The following is a 21,490-nucleotide window of genomic DNA, read 5'->3' on the forward strand; positions in this document are numbered from 1 at the left end:
AAGGCCCAAGTTTTTTGTTAATTTTTTCTCCAGTTATTTTATTTGATTTTATTTTTTGATAGAAGTGATTAACGCTGGAACACCAAGTTCTACGTGCGATTCAACAACCTCATGTCGGTTCTACAGTGACAAGGATGGTGCACGGGTCCAGGGCGGCGCTACGGCGATGGTTGTTATGATTTATATTTTTAATTAATAAAAAATATTTGTAAATAATTAATTATTATAAGTTTTTTTTTGTTTTTTATAAATGTTTCTAATTATTATTATTTTTTCTTGCAAAAATAATACTCATGCTATATGAGCTTCGGAATATTTCACACTAGACCCACGAATAAATAAAAATATAGCGGACTGAATCAAAATAATCTAACTCGATAAAGAGGATCTAAAATACAGCGGGTTTATTAGAAGTCGTGATCCTCTTCATTTATAACTTTCTCCATTTATTTCATTAGAAGAGATAGCGGCACAAAAAAGTAAAAAATAATTATTAATGGTGCGATCTACTTAATAATAAGACCCACTCGTCCATTTTTTGTCTCTATCTCTTTTCAAATGATGTCTTCCATTTATATAAATGGAGAGGATCTTTACCCAAACAGTTCTTTGTGATTTAAGGCTTTATTTCTACTCGCAGTTGCAATCTATTGGAGATTTTCTTTTTTGAAATGGAAAATAGGTCTCAGTTAGATGCGATACACCTCGCATTAGTCAGACTTATTCATCTAGTCTGGTTCTATATGCATTGGGGGTTAATTGATAGGATCGGTGGGTTAGCTAAAAAGGTTTGTGTTAGTGGAATTCGAAGCTACCAATACCATGATCCACTTTCTACCACTAGATTCACTGAAATATGCCAAAAGAAAACCATTCATGGCAGTGAAGGAAATTAGCAACACAAGAAGGGTGTGATCCTTGCAAGTCTTTTGGCCATAAGTTAGTCACTTGGTCAAGAAACAGTGAGTGAAATTCTGCATTCGTCGTGTGTTATCTGAGAGCACTGAAAAATCAAGTTAGCTGGAAGAAGCAAAGACTGATTAATTTAACATTAAGCGGAGTTTTTATTTTTGTTTTATGTTCAATTTCAAAAGGTTGATAATTAAGAGGCAGCAAGTAACATCTGGGCCATTGAATTAAAAAAAATATCATATGGTTGTAACACAAACTGTAGCTTCATGGGGAAGTCTTCCTTAATGCCACCAATAAAGTAGATGTAAGTTAATAATGAGGAATGATATTTTGACATCCAATTTTCAACAACTTTTTAGGGACAACATTTTTCCTCCATTCTTATTGGACAATAACAATAGAAAGAGAATAAGGAAGAGAGAGAATAAAGGTATAATGAGAGTATGAAAGAGAGTTGTCGCAAAAGTCATTGAAAATCGGTTGTCAAAATATCATTCTCGTTAATAATTTGTTCATAAATGTAAATCTTTTTCAAATTACTAGATGCATTTATTATTTTTTTAAACATACCCCTATTTAATACTAGGAATTTGTCTTGAAATATAAAAAATCAAATTTAGTACACAAACAAACAAAATACAATTTGGTTAATTGCAATGACAAATTTTTTTAAGAAACATAAAAATGAAAAAATGGAAAAGGTGCTTAGATATATGGACGGAGGAAATATTTGTAAAAAATAAAATAAAAAAAATATAGTTTGTGAAGGTTATTCATCTATTAATGTAATGTATCTGGACGTAATTAGCGAACTTAGTCTTTTATTTTTACTGTAGTACGGTACCCAAAGTTTTCGGATTACAACCGTGTGGCATGTGCATGTCAGATTTTATAATTCCGCGAAACCAAACCTCTGGTGTCTTACGTTGATACGTCGCCGTTTTGACGAAGTCAGTTCTATTTTTCAATTTTCAATAGATACCGTGATTCTGAATCATTTCATGCCTTTCACCTCAATTTCCTTTCACTCATGGCGTCAGGTTCAGGTATATTTCAATTTCCTCTCACCACTTCGATCCGCACCTTCTTCATTGTTTTAGATTTTCAATTTGCCATCTATTATTGCGCTAATTGTTATTCAAATCTTTAAAATCTTTGGTTTTTAGTGTCTATTATTTCAATTTTCAACAATTTTAACATGGGTTTTAAATTTGTTGGGTAAATTAATAATTTTGAGACCGGTGCTTTCAGCTGAATATTCATTTGAGGTCATTTCATGTTGTTAATTATATTTTTCTGTGAAGTGTAATTAACTTTGAGCATATTACATAAATGAAATTGGAAAGATTATGTCCATAGGCTTTCAGCTCATTGTTAAGAGTACGACCTTGTGACATAGTTCAAATTCTCTCCTAGACGGTTGTAAAATGATGATCCGTGTCATCTTAATTAATAATAATTTTAAATCAGATGGATTACCTGTTTGATGTCGAAGTGTGTCTTCGTTTTATTGTTTGTAGATTTTGCTTTAACGGTCCCTTCTGAGTTGGAATCGGTTTTGAGGTTGAAGACTGTTAACTACTTTGTTACAAGGAGGCCATGGCTTGGTATGTACAACGCTGCTACCATGTTTATTTATTATTGTGTTGTAGTTTTTGCTCAGTCTAAGATGTTTGCTCAGATTCACTTCTTATTGTTTTTATGTGTTTTGGTTAAAGATCTTTATGGGGTTAATGTGAGACCTGTCGCGCCTTTTGGAAGTGCAAGTAGAAAGCCTCATGTTGATTCTTCTCTTTTACATCGTTGCTTACCAGATGAGCTGCTCTTTGAGGTATTATATTTCACATGATGTATGTAACTACACTATTTGGTCATGACTTTTTTGATATGGTGTGGGACTAGTTACAATGTGCGGGAGTAGTTAGTTTGTTTGCGCTGCATGCTCCTACTTCAGATAGCTCATGTACGATATTTGATGTGGGTATGTTTGGTCATTTTTATGAAACAACGTTAGAAGACATTAACAAATCCCTTCGTACACTTGAAACTTAAAAGAAGGCATCATTTTTACAATATTAAATTAAAAAATCATCTCTGTCTCTCTCTTGCACAACTTATTGACAGTATTTGGTGCATCACCGTTGGTTCTAACGGATTTGAGAAAAGAAACTGTTCTTAAAATAAGAATCAGGAAAGTTTATGGTTAAAAATTCATTATTGAATACAAGAGCAATGTCTCAGAGAGAAATTTATTGAATACATTTTGCAGGTATTTGCTCGAATGACTCCATATGACATGGGAAAAGCCTCTTGTGTGTGTCGAAAATGGCGGTATACAATTCGTAACCCTGTATTTTGGCGCAATGCATGCTTGAAGGGTTGGCAGGTAAGGTCAATGGAGGATTTGAATATAGAAATTTTATAGCTTGCAAGTCTAATTTCTGATTATGGGGCTTTTTTATGAAGCTCTCTGGAGCGGTTGAAAACTATAAGATACTTCAATCAAAATACGATGGCTCATGGCGGAAAATGTGGCTCTTACGGCCAAGGTTGCGATTTGACGGTAAGCACAGCTATCTCTTATTTCATAACCTTATTTCTTGCCCCTCATATTGATTGGTGACCCGTGATGGTTAAGTTTTTTATTCTAGTTGAAACAAATGCTGTATGGAAATTTATCGTATTTAAAGGTGTGATTCTCTTCTAGGTTATATGATCATCCCTCTCCACTGCACAAGACTAAAAATAATATTCTGAAAGTGGCTGCAATATCATGCTTACAAGATATTTACATGATTTTACTCTTCCTTTTCTGTTCTACTATTTTGTCTATGCCAATTAGTCTTATTATGGTCCTGCATCATAGGTCTTTATGCAAGTAGAAATACCTACATCCGGGTTGGAGTTGCAGAGTGGAAAATCACTAATCCAGTTCACGTGGTATGCATTCATATCTACATGTGCTATCCTACTACGAAATAGATATCCTTTTTTAAATTCTGTTAGTCTTTGTTCATTGTTAGATCTGCATTCGGCAGCGCGTGATTAACTAGCTCAATCTCCACTATTTATCAATTTAATATCTTAGAAATAAGATGTATTAAGAGACAGTCTCTACTAAGATCAGAAACTAGTTTTATGAGGCAATTTAAGATATTAGATGATATGAAATTGTTTACCTAAAAAAAAAGGCTTTAAAATTGTTTTCATGCAAACACTAGGGCACTAAGAAGAAAGTAACACACTTGAATGAAAACCTCATGAATTAAAAGGATCTGAACTCAGAAAATCATGCTGAAAATGAATTTAAGGTATGAACTTGTGACATGAATTCCATGAAACTCTAGAGAAATGGAAGAATGCGAATCAATTGATTTGCTCTTCCCTGCAGAGTATAGGAAAATAAGTTTTGTCGAAACCTCTATAAAGTGTGTAACACCCAAGAGTGTTTGGGCATGTCAAAGAATTTTGGACTTGATCTCTTGTGCTCCCTGCTTAATTAGTCAGTCACAGAGAATTGTAGTATTTGAATAGAGGGCTTCTCCTTGTTAACCATTATAATTGTTGAGGGGCACTGGTAAGTATATTGTATTGTCCTTGATATAGCGGAATGCTTTTGTAGTTTGTCTTGTGTTTTTCATCCTCATAGATGGAGGAATTCCATGTAAAAATTGGTTTTCCAGCCAGCACCTTCATCAGAAGGTGTGTTTTACTCATCTATTCCTTGTGTGTGGTGTTGGTTGATCCGGATAGTGGATATACCATATGCTATCTGGTTCCTCTTTGCCATCGGTAAACATAAATTTACAAGGAGAAATAAATATTTTTTTTTTCATCTAAGCATTGCATTTAGGAGGTTTCTTTGAACCTATTTAAAATTATATATGAATGTGATTTTACACATTTCTCCAATCTTTAAGCATATGAATAATGACATAGTAACAGCAAACCATGAGTAAATCTTGTGAAGTATTTCATTTTTTTCACATATTTTCTTTACATATATAATTTCCCCCCATATTCTGCAGGTCTGTTATTACCGGTACCTGAGATTTTTTCCATCTGGGAAGTTTCTTTACAAGGTTATAATTTGGTGCAGTTTGAGTTCATTTTAAAAATATATGTTTTTCCTGTATGTGATTGTATGAGAACTTGATTGTTTGTACAGAATTCTTCTCAAAAGATCAAAGATGTGGTGAAGAGCATGAACTTTCGATCAGCCAAAACAGACTCTGTCTTTGGTGGACACTACACATTGACAGATGACAAGGTATGTTCTTTTTCTCTTTAATCTTCATTATTTGTATATCTACTAGGCATTTCTTTCTAGAAAAAATATTGGGCATTATTTAAATCTATATACGGATCTTGAGGCATTTGCTATTGATATCATCATTGCAGGTTGAAGCTGCTGTCCTGTATCCAGGCATGCGACCTACTGTTTTGAGGATACGCATGAGGTAATGGACAAATTTTCCTTGATAGCATATCCTGTTAAAAGGTTAAGTTAACATCAAGCACCAGAAAAGAAACTTTGTATTCCCTATCTGGTTAGGTTGGATTTGATGTGCCAGTATGTCCTCTGCTAAGAGAATAGATCAAAATTCATTTAAATATCGTTTATAGATCGAGAATTATGTATTATTAGTGAGGCTTCTTCTAATGCTTTAACAGGAACAATTACCATTTTGTTGGTTGGCATTCATTAATTGGAAAACATCAATACATTTGCTTTTGCATTTTATATTCATGCAACAGAACTATTTATGTATTCATTCAGCAAATGTATTGATAATCCAAATAATATCACATGTAAATTCATTAATCCTCATCTACCAGGGCTATGTTATATCACAACCACCTTAACAAGTCTACAAAATCACTTAATATAAGTTAGAATGGAATCATCATATTCCAAAATGTAATTGTGATCGACCCTTCTCTATCTTACATCACTTACACTGGCTTTTGCATAGCCGTGAAAAAGTTTTGATTGCGTGAATTTGAACAGTTGTGTACTTAAGAATGGAATGCATAATCGAACAAACATAAGAGTTTATTAGCCTCTGAATGTAGGTAGAATTTGAACAAGGAAAGTATGCAGTTTATTGGATTTTGCATCTTTGTCTGTTATATTTACTCTTTGAAACTAAACCTTTTCTGTAAGCTAAAAAAATACAGAAACTAATATTTAGCACAAGTGGTGCCAAATATTAGACCAGAGAATCACAAACGTGTCAAAAAAGAGTTGGACTTTCCTTTTGCACTATGCTTATATATATCTCCATGTGGTATAGGTTAAGAGGAACAACTACAGGGGCTAACAATAGGATGGATTTGATCTCACTTGTCACTAGTGGTGTGGACACTAATGAGGCAAGTACATCTGAAGAGGACATTCTTGGAGTCGTTGAAGGATGGCAGGATGATGAAACACACAACCCCGATGTGCCAGCAGTCTCACATAAGAGGGGCATGACTCCCTTTGTCTTTGTTCCATTTGAGGAGGTACAGTTTTATCTTACTCATTAGCTTTCTAAATGAGCATTAAATCTCAGTTTTTGTTTGCCTAAATATTGTCTCAATTTGTTTTAGATTTTGTACTCTACTTTATGTTATGCTATAGTATTTTTCTATTTGAGGCAATCAAGTACGTTATTTGTGCAAATGTTATCAAAAAAATGTTCAGAAAAGAGCATGCATTAGTACTAAATATTACCCCTTACATTTTTGCCTTTTTGTATAGGTGGAGACATCTCTTTTGAATTTGCCCGTGGAGAAAATGGATTATTATGTTCCTGGTTGAATGCTGCCCCTGAAATACCTGGTTCAATTGTAAATACCTCATAACTTTCAATATTTATAATAATAATTTGCGTACTTGCATGTGTGGAAAAAGTACATGATCGATTCTCGTTCATGTTACCGAATTTATCTTTTGTTCCGCTTTGTGCTCCTATGTAACTATAAAAACGGTTTGTACATAAGGGAAGAATTGTATTTGTAATTTGTTGCGTACAAATCATGTGTTTAACAGTCAAGTTGTATTTTGAAATTTGTAATTTGTTCCATACAAATCATGTGTTTAACTGTCAAGTTGTATTTTGAATCATATATCCTTTATTTTTGGAATTTGAAAAAGTTTAGACTATAAATAAGCAGCTTTAATGTCCAGAAGACTAAAACTATTCTTGTGTCTCCGGAATATATAAAGATCAGATGATGCACCATTTCGTCTATTTTCATGCATTACTTATTAGCAATCCTGAACTGCCAAGAATAATTTGTCTTGTTTCATGTCAACCTTGGGTTCTTGTAACTTTTCTAAAAAGCAAGGACAAAACTTGGCAAGGACAAAACTTTTCTTGTAACTTTTCTTAAAATGTACATGCCAATTTGCATGTTGGAGTTCTTCACCTGAATTGTCCAAAATGCAATTGGCATGTATATTTTAAGGATTATTTTCTTCAGAAAAGCATAGTTATATTTTGATCATTACTAATTTTTTAAGAAAAATAGATAAGCAAGTCATTAAGTTTCCGGCCAAAGCTTCGTATGCATCATTGTGTGCCACTAACTCAAAAACAAAGTATTCCGTGTATGCTTGAAAATGCTGTATTCGTATAATATGAGGGGATTATGTGCCTTAGTTACTACTAAAATCCATTAGGTGTTACAACTTATAATTTATAAAATATGTAACTGCACTTTAATGATGAAAGATAAGATCTCCTACATAACCCTCTCATATTGAATTTCAACATGAGAGAATCCAAATCTAAGAACATTCCACATGTAATTTCTAATGAACTTGATTTTGTGATAATATTTTGGTCAAAATTCAGTTAAAGTGAAATAGTTTATATTCAAAATATTGCACTCTAAAAACAAGTTTGATATAAAATTAACTGTAAATTATTCGTTCTTATAGAAAAACTATTTTATCACTTCCAATAAAATTAAGAATTGAAGGCAAAAACTAATTACCAAACATCTGTGTTTTTATAAAGTTTAGCTTTAAGCAAAATGGTTTATGTTTAAATATTTTTATTCTAAAAATAAGTTTGATATAAACTTACCGTAAAACTTTCAATCTCATACAATAACTATTTTCCATCTCTACCCGATAAATTGAGGATTCAAGGCAGAAATCAATTACCAAACAACTGTGTAACTGTGTTATTAAGATCACTTTTGATAAAAGAGAAAATCAAATTTGGTATCCTGTGCCATAAATCTAAGCACAGTTATTCTGAGTAGCAAAGCCACTTAACCACACACGGCTACATTTTGATGAAAACATACAAGCGTTTAGAAGCACACCAAGTTAGTAAGTTTAGATGTGAGATTGACCACTCTCTTTGTACACCACAGAATTCCAAGTTGGGTTCTTCGGAAGAAATGTTTCCTGTCAACAACAAAAATCATTACATGAGTAGAAGTAAAACAAAAACTCTATCATTGAGTAAATCCCCGAAGAAGGTCAACTGCAAAAATGATGAAGTTGCTGATAACAAAGTTAAAATGGGGATTTGTCGGAAATTTGTGAACTGTACTATGTGAGTAAAAGCTTAAAGGGACTACAAAATCGATTAGCTGATAACAAATGTTTGTAAGTTAAGGTTCTTTGTAATCGATAAGCATAAAAGGTGGTTAACACCCAGAGATAGTAGTCGACAATCAAGAAAACTGAGCAATAGAACCATTGTACTTTTATTTCAGCTCAAGCATTGCATTTTATTTCTACCCCTAAATTTTGCATTCTCAAGTAAATATTTTGCAAAATCCAGACACACTCAAGCTTCTTTTGCAATCGTTGCTTGATATAATAATCATCTAAATTTCACAGCTCACCTTAAGATACTAGGTAACATCCAAATAAGCCAATCCTACATTCTTTTATACACGTTGGGAAAAAATTTCCCGTTATATTTCAGGAGGCTGTCTTTAATCCCTGCCTCTCTGGTGAACTATCTCTAGTCTAGGTGTTAAAGATATCTAAGCAAATCAACTATGTTGCGATATGTGGCATTACAAAACTGTAGTTTCTGATATGAGCACTTCACAGACCACAAATTTAGTTCAAAAATCTATTTTACAAGAATTAAACTTGTGGTCTCAGGGTAATGAGCTCATATTGATATTCTTCTATTACGGCTTACATATACATACTAGAAATCACAATTGTTCATTCAAGTTTGAAAATGAAATTGGGGGTGACTACTCACTACTCCTTGGATTATCTGTTATAGAGTATGTTTCTAATATTTGACGGCCTGAAAATTGTATCATTCACATTAGCAAAATGCTAAAGTAGCTGTCTATTAGCAAAAAAAATGCAATAATAGTTGTCAATTTTAGGTTTGGACCGCTAGTATGTGACAGAATAGAGCGAAATGAAATGCAATCATAAATATTCTATTGTTTGATATGTTTAAAATAGGACGAAAACGACTGGCAGAGGATGGGTCAAGTGGAGAGGGCTAGACTCTCATCTCTCATGCAATGAACTAAAGTTCGAATCCCTACCGGCAGAAGTACTCACAATTAGTGTAGGACACGTCTCGAATAAGTTACATCCCCCATAGAGAGCCTATAGACTATAGTAACTAAAAACAAGATGAACATGCATGAATTTCATTCCATCACATCCAAATCCAATACATATTTTTCCTTCCCCTCCAATTTGCAGAAAAAGACATGAAACAAATCAATCATTTTCTCTATTTTTTATTCAAATAATTTTATTCCACTTGGTTCCATTTCATCAACTATTTTCCATCCCATTCCAGTTTCTTCATCCAAACAAACATTTCACATCATTCTAATTAAATAATATATCTAAATGAAATCAAAACAAAATTCCAAATGCCACCTAAGTCATCTCATATAATCTTCCTAACCTAAATTGACAAAAATCCATTTCGGTAAATAGCGAAATTTAGACGAGAAAATAAAAAAGAAGGGGTGTGAAAATGAACTCACGGAGATGTAAGAACAGGTGGGGATGACAGATAAGGAGTGAGAGGTGGCGTGATTAAAGGCAGCGAGAGTGAGGTGAGAAGCTAAACCCAAACCTCTCTTGGAAGGAGGAACATAGGTATGTACCAAATCCAACACTTTTCCGTTGTCTCTAAGGACATACTCCAAGTACGCTTTCTTGTCTTCTGTCTCAAACCTCTTTGTTCCTTCGTTCCACACGATCATTGGACTTCCACTTCCAACAATATTCGCCATTTTCCTCAACTCACCGAAAAACCAAAGACAGTGAAATAAAAACCGTAATGATGTTTTGACAAGGGAGAGATTAATTATATATTTTTTAAAACATCAAAAAACAAAACAAATAAAATAGAGATTGAATTTTGAGTTTATTTTTTTCCAAACATGTATACAAATAAAAGCAAAAGTTTTATTGTATTTTGAATAAGCTTTAATTTATTTTTACTTTTTAACCTAAACATTGTAAAATTATAATTTTGTTTTTAGTATCTTCGTGAAATTAATTTCAGTTGACAGTGAACAACGCATAATATATAAATTGTTTTTAGTAAACATATATTTACGGGTAAAATTATAATTTGTTTTTAGTAAACATATATTTGCGGGTCAAATTTTGCTAATTTAACTAGCTTGTTTATAACCTCGCACGAACCTCCACCATGAAATTTTGAAGTTTTTAAATGAGGAACAAATTAATTATGAATTGTCTAAAAAAATCATAATAACTAGGAATGAAAATTCATAACTAATTTGTTACTCGTTGAAAAATTATATTTTACATGAAAAGCCGTATTTTAATGTCCTAAACGTGCTTAATAAAAATCATAAAAAAATCAACTTCTTGGTCACTTTCTAGAGTTTATGCCGCGTGAAAAAATGAGGTAAAAAATAATAAAAAATCTCAAATTATAAGGTTATAATGTGTGTGTTTTTTTTATATTAATTTTTTTAGACTTTTCATATATCACCAAATTTTAAAATGCATATTTTATATCATTGACGTAGTAATTAACTTATCCATCATCTTAAAAACTAGAGAGGATCTCTACCCCTTGTTTACCCAATTTTTTTAATAAGTATCTCTTTATTTTAATGGAATGTCGTAATTTTTTTCGTTGACAAATAAAATGTGCTAGATATTTCTCACCTCTATAGTATCCTTAAAAATGACAATTTATATAGCACTCGCTAATTGGACTTTTTTTTTTTTTAAGTACACTCGCTGATTGGACATGTGTCGGTACACTTGATCTTTAAATTATTGGTTAAATAATTTTTTTTTATTTACAAAAATGATTATATTTAAATATTATTTAGCAAAAGTCTTAACAAAATGAAATTTCTTACACATGATGAGTCGGGAATAAAGTCATGACGACATACTCAACGGACCAAAGTTCTTTACCACTTGAACCAATCAATTTTTTCTTGAAATTTTACTACTCATAATAGTTAATATTGAATATTTTTTACGACAAAATGTAAAAAATCAATATAATGCTTAAAAACAACGAAATAATAATTTTCCTAGATATACTACTTCAATTTTTTTGTAAATGTACATTAGAATTCTTTTATGAAAAATCTACACATTAAAAAGAAGTTCTTTTCAAAAAATAAAATAAAAAGAGAAGTAAAAAAAGGACAAGTAGAATGCGTTCACGTTTCTCTTTCTTTTCTTGGTTGGACGAGAATGGTTGTTTAGTCAGAGTTTAGAAAGACACACACACTCCATCTCTCCAACCATGGCGGATAGGGTTGACACTGTTGCAAGATTAGCACAATGGAAAATCGAAAACTTCGGTCCTTGTTCTTACAAAAAATCTGATCCTTTCAAGCTCGGAATCTGGAACTGGTATACGCAGTATCAATTCATTTATTTCATTTTTCTCTATCTCTCTGTATTTGAATCAAACTTGAAATTTTCAATTCGTTTTTTTTTTCAGGTACTTTTCAATAGTAAGGAATAGGTTTTTCTCCATTCATCTTTTTCCAGAACCTTCTAAAGTTTCTAAGGAGCACCCACCCGTTGCTCGTTTCATTCTTCGTGTCTCCGTCGCTGGTTCTTCCCGCAAGTTTATTGTTTCTCCTGGTAAAGTAAATATGCACCAACACTTTTTCGTTTTTTGTTTTTGTTGCTGATTTCATTACATGACATTTTATTTGTATTAATGTGATAAAACGGTAAAGTTTGTGTATGGTAATTTTTTTTCATATAGATGGTTTCCAGAATTATGAATTTCTAACTCTGCATTTTCATACACATTTAATGGAATTGTAATATTCTATTGAAATGATTTAAGTGATTTACAAAGTAGTAACTAATTACTACTAGAACGCCTTTCACGCCGCCCTACGAACCACCACAAATGCTACCGAGTATTGTTGAAGATGATCGGTTTCACTCCGTTTCGCATTCGTTGAATAATTGCAGTGCAGTGTTTCTGTTATGGTCCATATGGATCAGCCATGTGGGCTATAGGAAAATAACACATGGAAGAGTCAACTCCTCAAGTTAGGGTCAAGAGAACACTACAAGACTCAAACACCTTAAGGATTATGTGCAGCCTAGGAGCAAGCGGTATGTCCGCAAGAATTGAGAATATCTAGAAGGTTGTAGATATCTTACTAGCTATTGTACTCGGTTTGTTAGGGTGAGTCACCTGTCACCCGATTCTGTTAGAGGGAATCCCGTATGGAGTGCCCAAGATATCAAATAGTACTGTTGAGTGTTGAGATTATGCTATATATGTACACTCATGATGATGAATAAAGCAAGCAGAATTAATCAGAAGTATAGCACTAGTATAGTATAGTTGTACTGCAATTTTATGCTACTATCTTTACTTGCTTACTTGATTTGAAATTAGGGTAAAAACGTAAAAACATACGAATTTACAGTAAATTATCGAATTTATCCAAATTAGAATGGTTTCAAAACCGAATTTACCAGATTTCGAATATACAAGTGAATTGATTCGTTTTTTTTTTCCATCTAACGTAAATTTGTATGTTTTTACGTATTAATACGTGTATTTGATAACCTTGATTAGGTCTCTAATAGAAATTGACTCGGCAGATAATCTAGATCAGATAGCTGATATTTTGAGTTCCCTAATTACTAAAGTGTCGTTTGATCTCTATCCAATGTCTTAGACGGATCGACTATAGTGATCTTAGGAAATTCCGCTTGAAATGGTATTCTATGCCTGGTGCCCCCTGTCTTCCTTGATCATTGCATCTTTATGTGCTATGAGGAAATACGGATAATTTCATATTGCATCCTCAATTTGGCAAATGAGGAATTTGCCATTGCAATTATCTATGGCAGTTTTAAGAGTATATAATGAAATGCTGATCCAGGTCATTTTTGTTTGCTTGTATGCAGTTTATGAAAGGCTGCTTAGGACACAAGATGACTTTGTCTGGTCTATTGATACTGCTTTCGTGGGCCGCTTCATCATTGATGTTGAATTTCTTGACCTAAAGATATGCCATATGAATGTGAGTTTCTAATACCTATACTTGTTTTCTCAAATACCAATATTGATGTAGGTGGCTTAATACACAAAATAACCCAGCACAAAGTGATTGAGTCGCCGTGTAACTTTTTAGCGATCTTAGCTGTTTGATTACCAATACACAGGACTTGCATGTTATGTATCTGCTAATTGATGTGCCACAAAATTTACTGGATTATCTTGTGTATTGTGGATTGTGTGTTTTGCATGCATTATAACTGGAAAAATGAAAGAAAAGGGTTGTTGGTATTTTTTTTGTGTGCTGTGTGCAAAATATTGTCAATTGGAATCGTGGGTAGCAAAAATTTACAGTTTTGTGCTATCCCGTGAACTTCCTATTATCCACTACTTAGACTATTTTAAATATCAAATGAAGTACCTTTTTTATATCAAAATTATAGCAATTATTCCGGAGGATGATCTCTTGAATAGCTGCAAATGTAGTCGATTTGACTCTTCCCTGTATACAGAACTGACACTGAACCTCTGCACTGGTATCATATTTTTTCTGCTTATGCATTGATCTATTCTTTTGAACTCAGGGTGGTGAACCTAGTTCTATATGGTCATCTGATGGAACTTCGCAATGCAATGAAGCTCAAAGAAGTACTCTCCATTGCCTCTCCCGCATGCTCGATGAGGCTATACATGCTGACCTAACCATTGTCACTGCCGATGGTACATTGAGAGCTCACAAGGCAATTTTGTCTGCCAGTTCTCCTGTTTTTCAAAGCATGTTTCATCACAACCTGAAGGAAAAAGAGTCGTCAACAATCCATATTGAAGACATGTCACTTGAATCCTGCACTGCTCTTCGAAGTTACTTGTATGGAGCAATTAAACAAGTAGATTTCAGGAAACACTGTCTTGCATTGCTTGGAGCAGCTAATAAGTATGATATTGGTGGTCTGAAAGATTTATGTGAGGAAAACCTTCTTGAAGATATTAACTCCGACAATGTTCTTGAGATGCTAAATGAGGCTTGGCTTTATCAGTTACACAAGTTAAAGAAAGGATGTTTAACATTCTTATTTGAATTTGGTAAAATATATGATGTTAAAACTGATGAAATAAATAACCTTTTTCAGCACGCAGATAGGGAGCTAGTTATGGAGATGTTTCATGTGATGCTTACAATTTCCAACCCAGAATAGTTTAGTTAATTGTATGGGAAAATTACTATGCCCTTGGACCATGTAAATGGTATATCAATGTGACAATGTCAATGTGTATATTTGCGCTTACTCAGCTTTTACTTTCCCATCTACAACGTCAACAATTTCAATACATCAAGACTGAACTGACCTTTTCTTTCAACAAACCAATTGTGGATGGAAAATTGCTTTTCTGACATTAAGTTTATAATAACACATGTAAAATACCAAATTGCCCCTAGCGGTAGTTAACTACCGCCGGGACATTTATAATAACACATGTAAAATACCAAATTGCCCCTAGCGGTAGTTAACTACCGTCGGGTCCCAATGTAGTTAACTACCGCCGAATTCATTTCTTCACAAATGCCTTCACCGTGAAAATGTCTCGTGTGCATAATTATCTCATTCATGTGTCACGCATTGAACTTCACCATCAAACACTTCACACAGATCCGTAGCACCTATCGAACTTCATAATTGCTCTCACAAACTAAACTTTTCACAATCCCTCTACCTCAATCTCATTTGCTTGTTCCTCTTCACAATCACTTCATACAAATCGAATCATCGCTATCTCAATGAATCGCGAATCCCGTTTCATCTCCAAAACCGACTCTCAATTGCTTCGTTCTCACCAATTTCCCGAAACTTCAAATCCTCAAACTCTTTTTGAAGAATGGGTTTTGGTCTGTGTTGTTTTAATGTATTAATTTTAGAATGATTTTGTATTTGAAGTTTGAACTACACCTGAAGCTAGTATGATAAAAAAAATAACAATTTGAAGGGGCTGGTGTAAAAAATAATAAGGGATATATGTGGGTGAGTGAATGAAGGAAAAAAAAGGGGAGGGGGGGGGGGGGGTAGAAATTTATGGGTTTCATGAAGAATTTTTTTTCTTCTCGGATTACCGTTGTTTTCACAAGAAGACATTTTCACCGATGAAGCCGTGAAGAAATGAATTCGGCGGTAGTTAACTACCGCTATGGGTAATTTGGTATTTTTCATGTGTTATTATGAACTTATGAATGTCGAAAAGCAATCTTCTTGCGGATGGGAGATGTTTAACCGTGAAGCCCAGACACATATGCCACTTCGGTAATCATTTAAATAACATTTTTAAAATGAAAAGTTGGTATATTTATAAGGACCAAAAACATTTTTAACCTTAGACTTTATTTGGCAAAAAATAAAATAAATAAAATAAAAAAAGTCTAACATTTAGCCAATGTTTTCCAAACTTTCAAGAATTTGTTGAAGTTTGAGTTTAAAGTGCCGAGATTATTACTCCCTCCGTTTCAAAATGAGTGTTGTTTTAGCCAATTACACACATATTAAGGAATGAAATAAAATAGTCAAATGTTATAGCAATTTTACCAAATTATTCTAATCAACTATTGATTTGTTTTTCATTAAAGAAAAAATAATACTTTGGAAGTAGTGTAACATAATATTAACTCAAGGGTACAATTGAAAAGAAAAAGTTATTATTGCATTGGAAACCGAAAGTGACATTCATTTTGAAACAAATTTTTTTGGCTAAAACGTCACTCATTTTGAAACGGAGAGAGTAATGTTTTTATTGTATATAATTGATTTTGATCAGTAATATGTTGGTTTTGGAATTCGAAAGTACCTTGAAAAGTTTGTTTTGGAATTCGAAAATACCTCGAAATAAGTACCTAGAACACCATCGAAGAGATTATTGGGTTGAGTCACGACTAAGTCGCTATGTTTAAAACATTTTACGACACTAAACTAAATTGTGCAAGGTAGACTGTCAATTGGACCACATCCAAGATAAAACAACCCAATTCGGTATTGCGATTTACTATTGTCATGTAGAAAACCGTTCTAGAATTACACCTCTAATATGCACTCAAATTTAATATTGAAACAACTCAATTGTGGTACCGTGACCACTCTAATATGATAGAACGATCACACAAATACGATGTTACCACTATTCTAACCTCTAACATCTCCAAAATATCTAACCTCTAACATCTTCAAAATATCGATATAGTACTACGACCACTTAAATATGGTGCTACCACCATTCCAACATCTAACTTCTCCAAAAATCAAAGGAGAATGTACTCTTAACATTCTTAATTTCGAACAGAAATTATACCTCAAAAGTGACTATGATCTTAATAATATTCTTTATTCCGAAAGGGACTATGATCTTAACAATACTCTTTATTATGAAGGGGAATAAAATGTCAAAGGGATTATGCTCTTAAGATTATTCTTAATCCCAAAGGCACATTATATCTACAAATGGTTTATGGTCTTAAGAGCACTCTTAATTTCGAAGGCCGTAAAAAGGAGATGAATAAAAGAACAATTTAAAAAAATGATTGATAACTCAAAAGTTTTTTTCGGTGTGTCGAATGAACCATGTGACCTTTCTATTTATAGAGAAATTCACAATTAATCTCTCGAGAAACTTTAAAAACAAGTATCTCACATTCACATATTATGTCTAGTACCAAAATATTTTAGATCAAGTAACAAAATAGTTTAGATTGCGTACAAAAATATTTTATAGAAAAATGATTGATAACTCAAAAGCTTTTTTCAAAGTGTGTCGAATGAACCATGTGACCTTTCTATTTATAGAGGAATTCACAATGAATATGTGAAAAACTTTAAAAACAAGTATCTCACATATTATGTCTAGTACCAAAATATTTTAGAACAAGTAACAAAATAGTTTAGATTGCGTACAAAAATATTTTAAATTGTATATCAAAATATTTCAGATTACGTTTCAAAGTATTTCAGTAAAACTTGGAGATTAAAAAGGCACTTTTCGATAATATTTAAATTAATTAATCATTTAATTTTTTTGAAAGAATTAATCATTTAATTTAACATTTATATATAAATACGAGGAGAGATATATTGACTAAAAGAGTAAGTTTAAAGAGTTATTCCACATCTCCACCTCTCATATCATTTTGATCTAATGGGCTAGATTTTAGTCTTTTTTTTTACGTTAAAGACAATTTCATTAATGAAAGTACGGCAATAAATCAAATGCCAAGACCGCAAATACAAGGCGGAGTTTCTTCAATCCATATGCAATCTAAATTCTTAAGAGCATATTTTGCTAAATAATGAGCACATTGGTTGGCTTCACGCCTAACATGCGAAAAATTTAAACTACGAAAACTACCCTTAAAATTAATACAATCTTGAATAATTGATCCAACATAGTTTGGAGATTGTTGGTGAGCATTCAACGCTAAAACCACATTAGAAGCATCCGATTATGCTATAAGATCTCGAAAAACATGTTTTTTGCAAATTCCAAACTCTTCCGCATAGCTAAAGCTTCGCAACCTCTCGAATCCGGTGATGAAAAGACTTGTCGGCAACTAACACCAACGACAACACCTTCATTATCTCTCACCACAGCACCAATACCCCACTTATCACCCTCTATCGGACCCTGTCGCATCAACATTAAACTTATAGAAACCACTAAAAGGAGGTGTCCAATGAACATCGGATATTGGCAAAATTGGACCTCCACTTTGTGTCTCCACAAACACCGTACTAGCACTCTTAAAATTCACAATAGATCTTTGTGCCTTTTGAACAAGCAAGTGTACCACATCAACATCACCCTCAAAACATTTCTTGTTTCTAGCACATCATATCTCATAACACAAGGCCAAAACATGGACTATAATATCCTCATCGACATCAATAATATTTTCCTCCAACCACTTATGAAAATGAACATACCCGTAATCATGTGAATTAAATACCACACCTAAAGAAGAAGCAAACCATATCCGCTTTGACCAATGACACTCCATAAAGAGGTGTGAAATTGTCTCATTATGTTCCCCACAAAAAACACGCAATGGATCGCTACTTATTCCTTTTTTAAAAAGATAATTTTTTACCGGTAGTTTTTCATGTAGAATCCTCCAAGAAAAGTGGATGTGTCTTGGAATGCTTTTTATTTTCCATAATTTTTTCCACACTTGGTGATTATTGTCCCGCATTGAGCTATGTGAGCCAACTGCTTCACGCCTTGCCTTTAAGAAATGGTATGAACTCTTCACGTAAAAATAGCCGACCGTGAAGCACCCCACACAAATTCATCTTGCAATTGAGAGAAAGAAATTGACAATTGAAGAATTTGTTGAGCCTCAAAAGGGAGAAAATTTTCATTAATTAAAGGAGCATTCCAACATCGAATATCATGATGAATGAGATCCGAGACAAACATAATATCACAATTAGGAGGTTTAGGGGACCAAATATTGTGCCCATTTTGATAAGGAAGCCAATTATCCTCCCATACATTAATTAGACGACCGTCTCCTACTCTCCAAAGACCAGCCTTTCTCAATAACATCCACTCGTGCTCGCAAAATACTTCTCCATGTATAACTCGGGCGGTAACCGGTTGAAGCTTTCAAGAAATTGCTTCTAGGAAAATACTTTGCTTTCGTACATTGTGAGATCAATAAGTCATCGTTGTGCATAATATGCCAGCCTTGTTTAGACAACATTGCAAGGTTAAACTCATGAAATGTTCGAAAACCTATTCCACCTTTTTTTTCCTTACATAATGTCTCCCATTTAATCCAATGAATTTTACGCTCACCTTGTTTGCTACCCCACCGTAACTTACTAATCATACTTTCAATATGCTCACATAAACCCATCGTAAAGTAGAAAACGGCTCATTACATACGTAGGAATAGCTTGAACTACCGATTTGATTAAAACTTCTCTCCCAACAGTTGATAGAAATTTTTCTTTCCAACCTTTCAGCCTTCTTCCACACCCTATCTTGGACAAAATTGAAAACTCGTTTCTTAGACCTACCAACAAAAGCGATTCCTAGATACTTTGAATGACACTCAACAACTTTAATTTGCATCCAACCTTGGAATAAGATTTTACGATCATTAGGTACATTTCGGCTAAAAGAGATTTCGCATTTGTCCAAATTAATAAGTTGACCGATTGGTAAGTATTAAGAATTTCTAGAATGGTTTGAGAATCTTGAAAAGAATCCCTACGAGAAAATGAGGCTACCATCCGCAAAAATTAAATGATTAATTTTTGGAGCTCCTCTAGCAATTTGAATTCCATGAAGACCCTTGTCCGTTTGTGCCTTATTTAAAAGCCCAAAAAACCTCAAGACATAAGATAAATAGGTAAGGAGATAAAGGGTTCCCTTGACGGAGGCCTCGTTGAGGATAAAACTTCCGACAAGGACTACCATTCAACAAAACAGAGAAAGAAACAAGTGGAAATACAATTGAAAATCAAGTTATGCCATTTCGAGAAAAACCCATAGATCGAAGCACCTCAATCAAAAATTCCACTCGATACGATCATATGGTTTTGACATATCTAGCTTTAACGCCACACACCCCTTCTTGCCTTTTTTTTTCTCATATAATGAAAAGACTCAAAAGTTAGTAAGGCATTATCGGTAATTAAACGTCCCTAAGACAAAAGCACTTTGGAATTTTCCAATGATATCCGGAAGAATCAATTTCAACCTATTCGCAATTGTTTTTGTAATTATTTTAAAAATGACATTGCAAAGAGAAATAGGTCGAAAATCACCTGGCACCTTCGGCTTCTTCTTTTTTGGAATGAGACAAATATATGTATAATTAATGCTGCTCGGATTTCCACCACCATTGAGAATCTTCAAAGCAAAAGAAGTCACATCTTTGCCAATTATACTCCAAAATTGTTGATAAAAAAGCAGGCATTGCGTCCGTATAATTAATGGGCAAGATTTTAGTCTCATCAATTAACATGTGACCTTATCATTCTTGACCATTTTCACCATATCTTTTTTTCTTTTGACAAAAATAAAATGATTTTCATTCATTCAAATCGAGAGATTACATCATTCAACACCGCTAAAAACGTAAAGGATGAATCTGCGAACAAATTCACAACATCCAAGTTAATAGCTTATAACGGCATAATGCCTACAAAAATATCTCGATAAAGTTAAAGTGACCGGAATATCCATGGTCTCCGGATCTACAACGTTGACGCCCAAACCTTTGATTGAATAATCGATCTTTCCGTATGAATCAAATGAACACCGCAAGAAGACGAAAAATCAAACAGCCGCCGCACAAGACGACGAACAACAAACCACCACACTTAGATGATGAAATCACAAAGAAAAAACCTAGATCTATGTGAAAATCACTTATTTAGATTGATATATAGAGAAAAAGATGAAGAGGGTGATTTCGATTCAAAAATTGACCCAAAACCACCCCTCAATGAAGAAATCTGGAAGAGAAAACCTAGAAAGAACCGGTTTTTCTAGATTACCCTTTGCAAATTTGTGGGTAAATACCCGCTGCTGATGTGGACCAATTAAAATGAACAATGTGAACTACATTAAAGAAAGTCAAACATATAATTACATTTTAAGTATTTTGAATATATTTTTGTTATTTACATACTCACCCCACATTCAATTAATGTGTTTTATGTTTTAATTCAGTAAATCTAATCAAATCTTTCGTTACCTCATTTCAACTGTTTAAACATATTTTATTCTTTTCTTTTTCTTTGCTGGTTTTTGTTTCAATTTTTCTTTTTTCTCGCAAATTTTTTTACACCATTTTTTTTAGAATTTTTTTTACGCTATGTCTTAGTTTTTTTTTTAATATTGGTTCTTCTTTTCTCACAAAATCCATTATTTTTTACCCTAGAAGGATCTAAAAAGAACAAGATAAACGTTATTTTCTTTTACAACAGCTAGATTATATACTCCCTTGTACCCATAAAAGAATATATATGTGCATGTGTTTATATTATCAATACTAGTTTAAACATTAGTTTTTTGACATGATGTGTAAACATTATTTTTTCCTAAGATAT

General features: G+C 33.2%; 3 protein-coding genes across 3 annotated transcripts; 2 read left to right on the plus strand and 1 right to left on the minus strand.

Moving 5' to 3' along the window:
- Positions 1 to 1,803: 1,803 nt before the first annotated feature.
- FBP7 (F-box protein 7) lies at positions 1,804 to 6,989 on the plus strand. The gene is made up of 11 exons (XM_085754902.1): positions 1,804 to 1,958; positions 2,433 to 2,519; positions 2,631 to 2,743; positions 3,182 to 3,298; positions 3,379 to 3,475; positions 3,779 to 3,852; positions 4,941 to 4,994; positions 5,081 to 5,182; positions 5,314 to 5,372; positions 6,210 to 6,420; positions 6,659 to 6,989. The coding sequence occupies exons 1-11, from the start codon at positions 1,943 to 1,945 to the stop codon at positions 6,716 to 6,718; spliced, it is 990 nt and encodes a 329-aa protein (XP_085611028.1). The 5' UTR covers positions 1,804 to 1,942; the 3' UTR covers positions 6,719 to 6,989.
- Positions 6,990 to 8,043: 1,054 nt separating this feature from the next.
- On the minus strand, positions 8,044 to 10,217 carry LOC146941113 (Acyl-CoA N-acyltransferases (NAT) superfamily protein). The gene is made up of 2 exons (XM_085754904.1): positions 9,898 to 10,217; positions 8,044 to 8,320 (listed from the first exon to the last, which is right to left on the minus strand). The coding sequence occupies exons 1-2, from the start codon at positions 10,147 to 10,149 to the stop codon at positions 8,249 to 8,251; spliced, it is 324 nt and encodes a 107-aa protein (XP_085611030.1). The 5' UTR covers positions 10,150 to 10,217; the 3' UTR covers positions 8,044 to 8,248.
- A 1,348-nt stretch (positions 10,218 to 11,565) lies between these two features.
- On the plus strand, positions 11,566 to 14,680 carry LOC146941114 (BTB/POZ domain-containing protein). Its single transcript, XM_085754903.1, has 4 exons — positions 11,566 to 11,770; positions 11,862 to 12,007; positions 13,304 to 13,419; positions 13,979 to 14,680. Exons 1-4 carry the CDS (start codon positions 11,661 to 11,663, stop codon positions 14,588 to 14,590), a joined length of 984 nt encoding a protein of 327 aa, XP_085611029.1. The 5' UTR covers positions 11,566 to 11,660; the 3' UTR covers positions 14,591 to 14,680.
- The last annotated feature ends 6,810 nt before the right edge of the window (positions 14,681 to 21,490 follow it).

Source organism: Medicago sativa, chromosome 3 (genome assembly GCF_051527215.1).
Source record: "Medicago sativa cultivar Bolivia chromosome 3, Bolivia_mono, whole genome shotgun sequence".
NCBI lineage: Eukaryota > Viridiplantae > Streptophyta > Magnoliopsida > Fabales > Fabaceae > Medicago > Medicago sativa.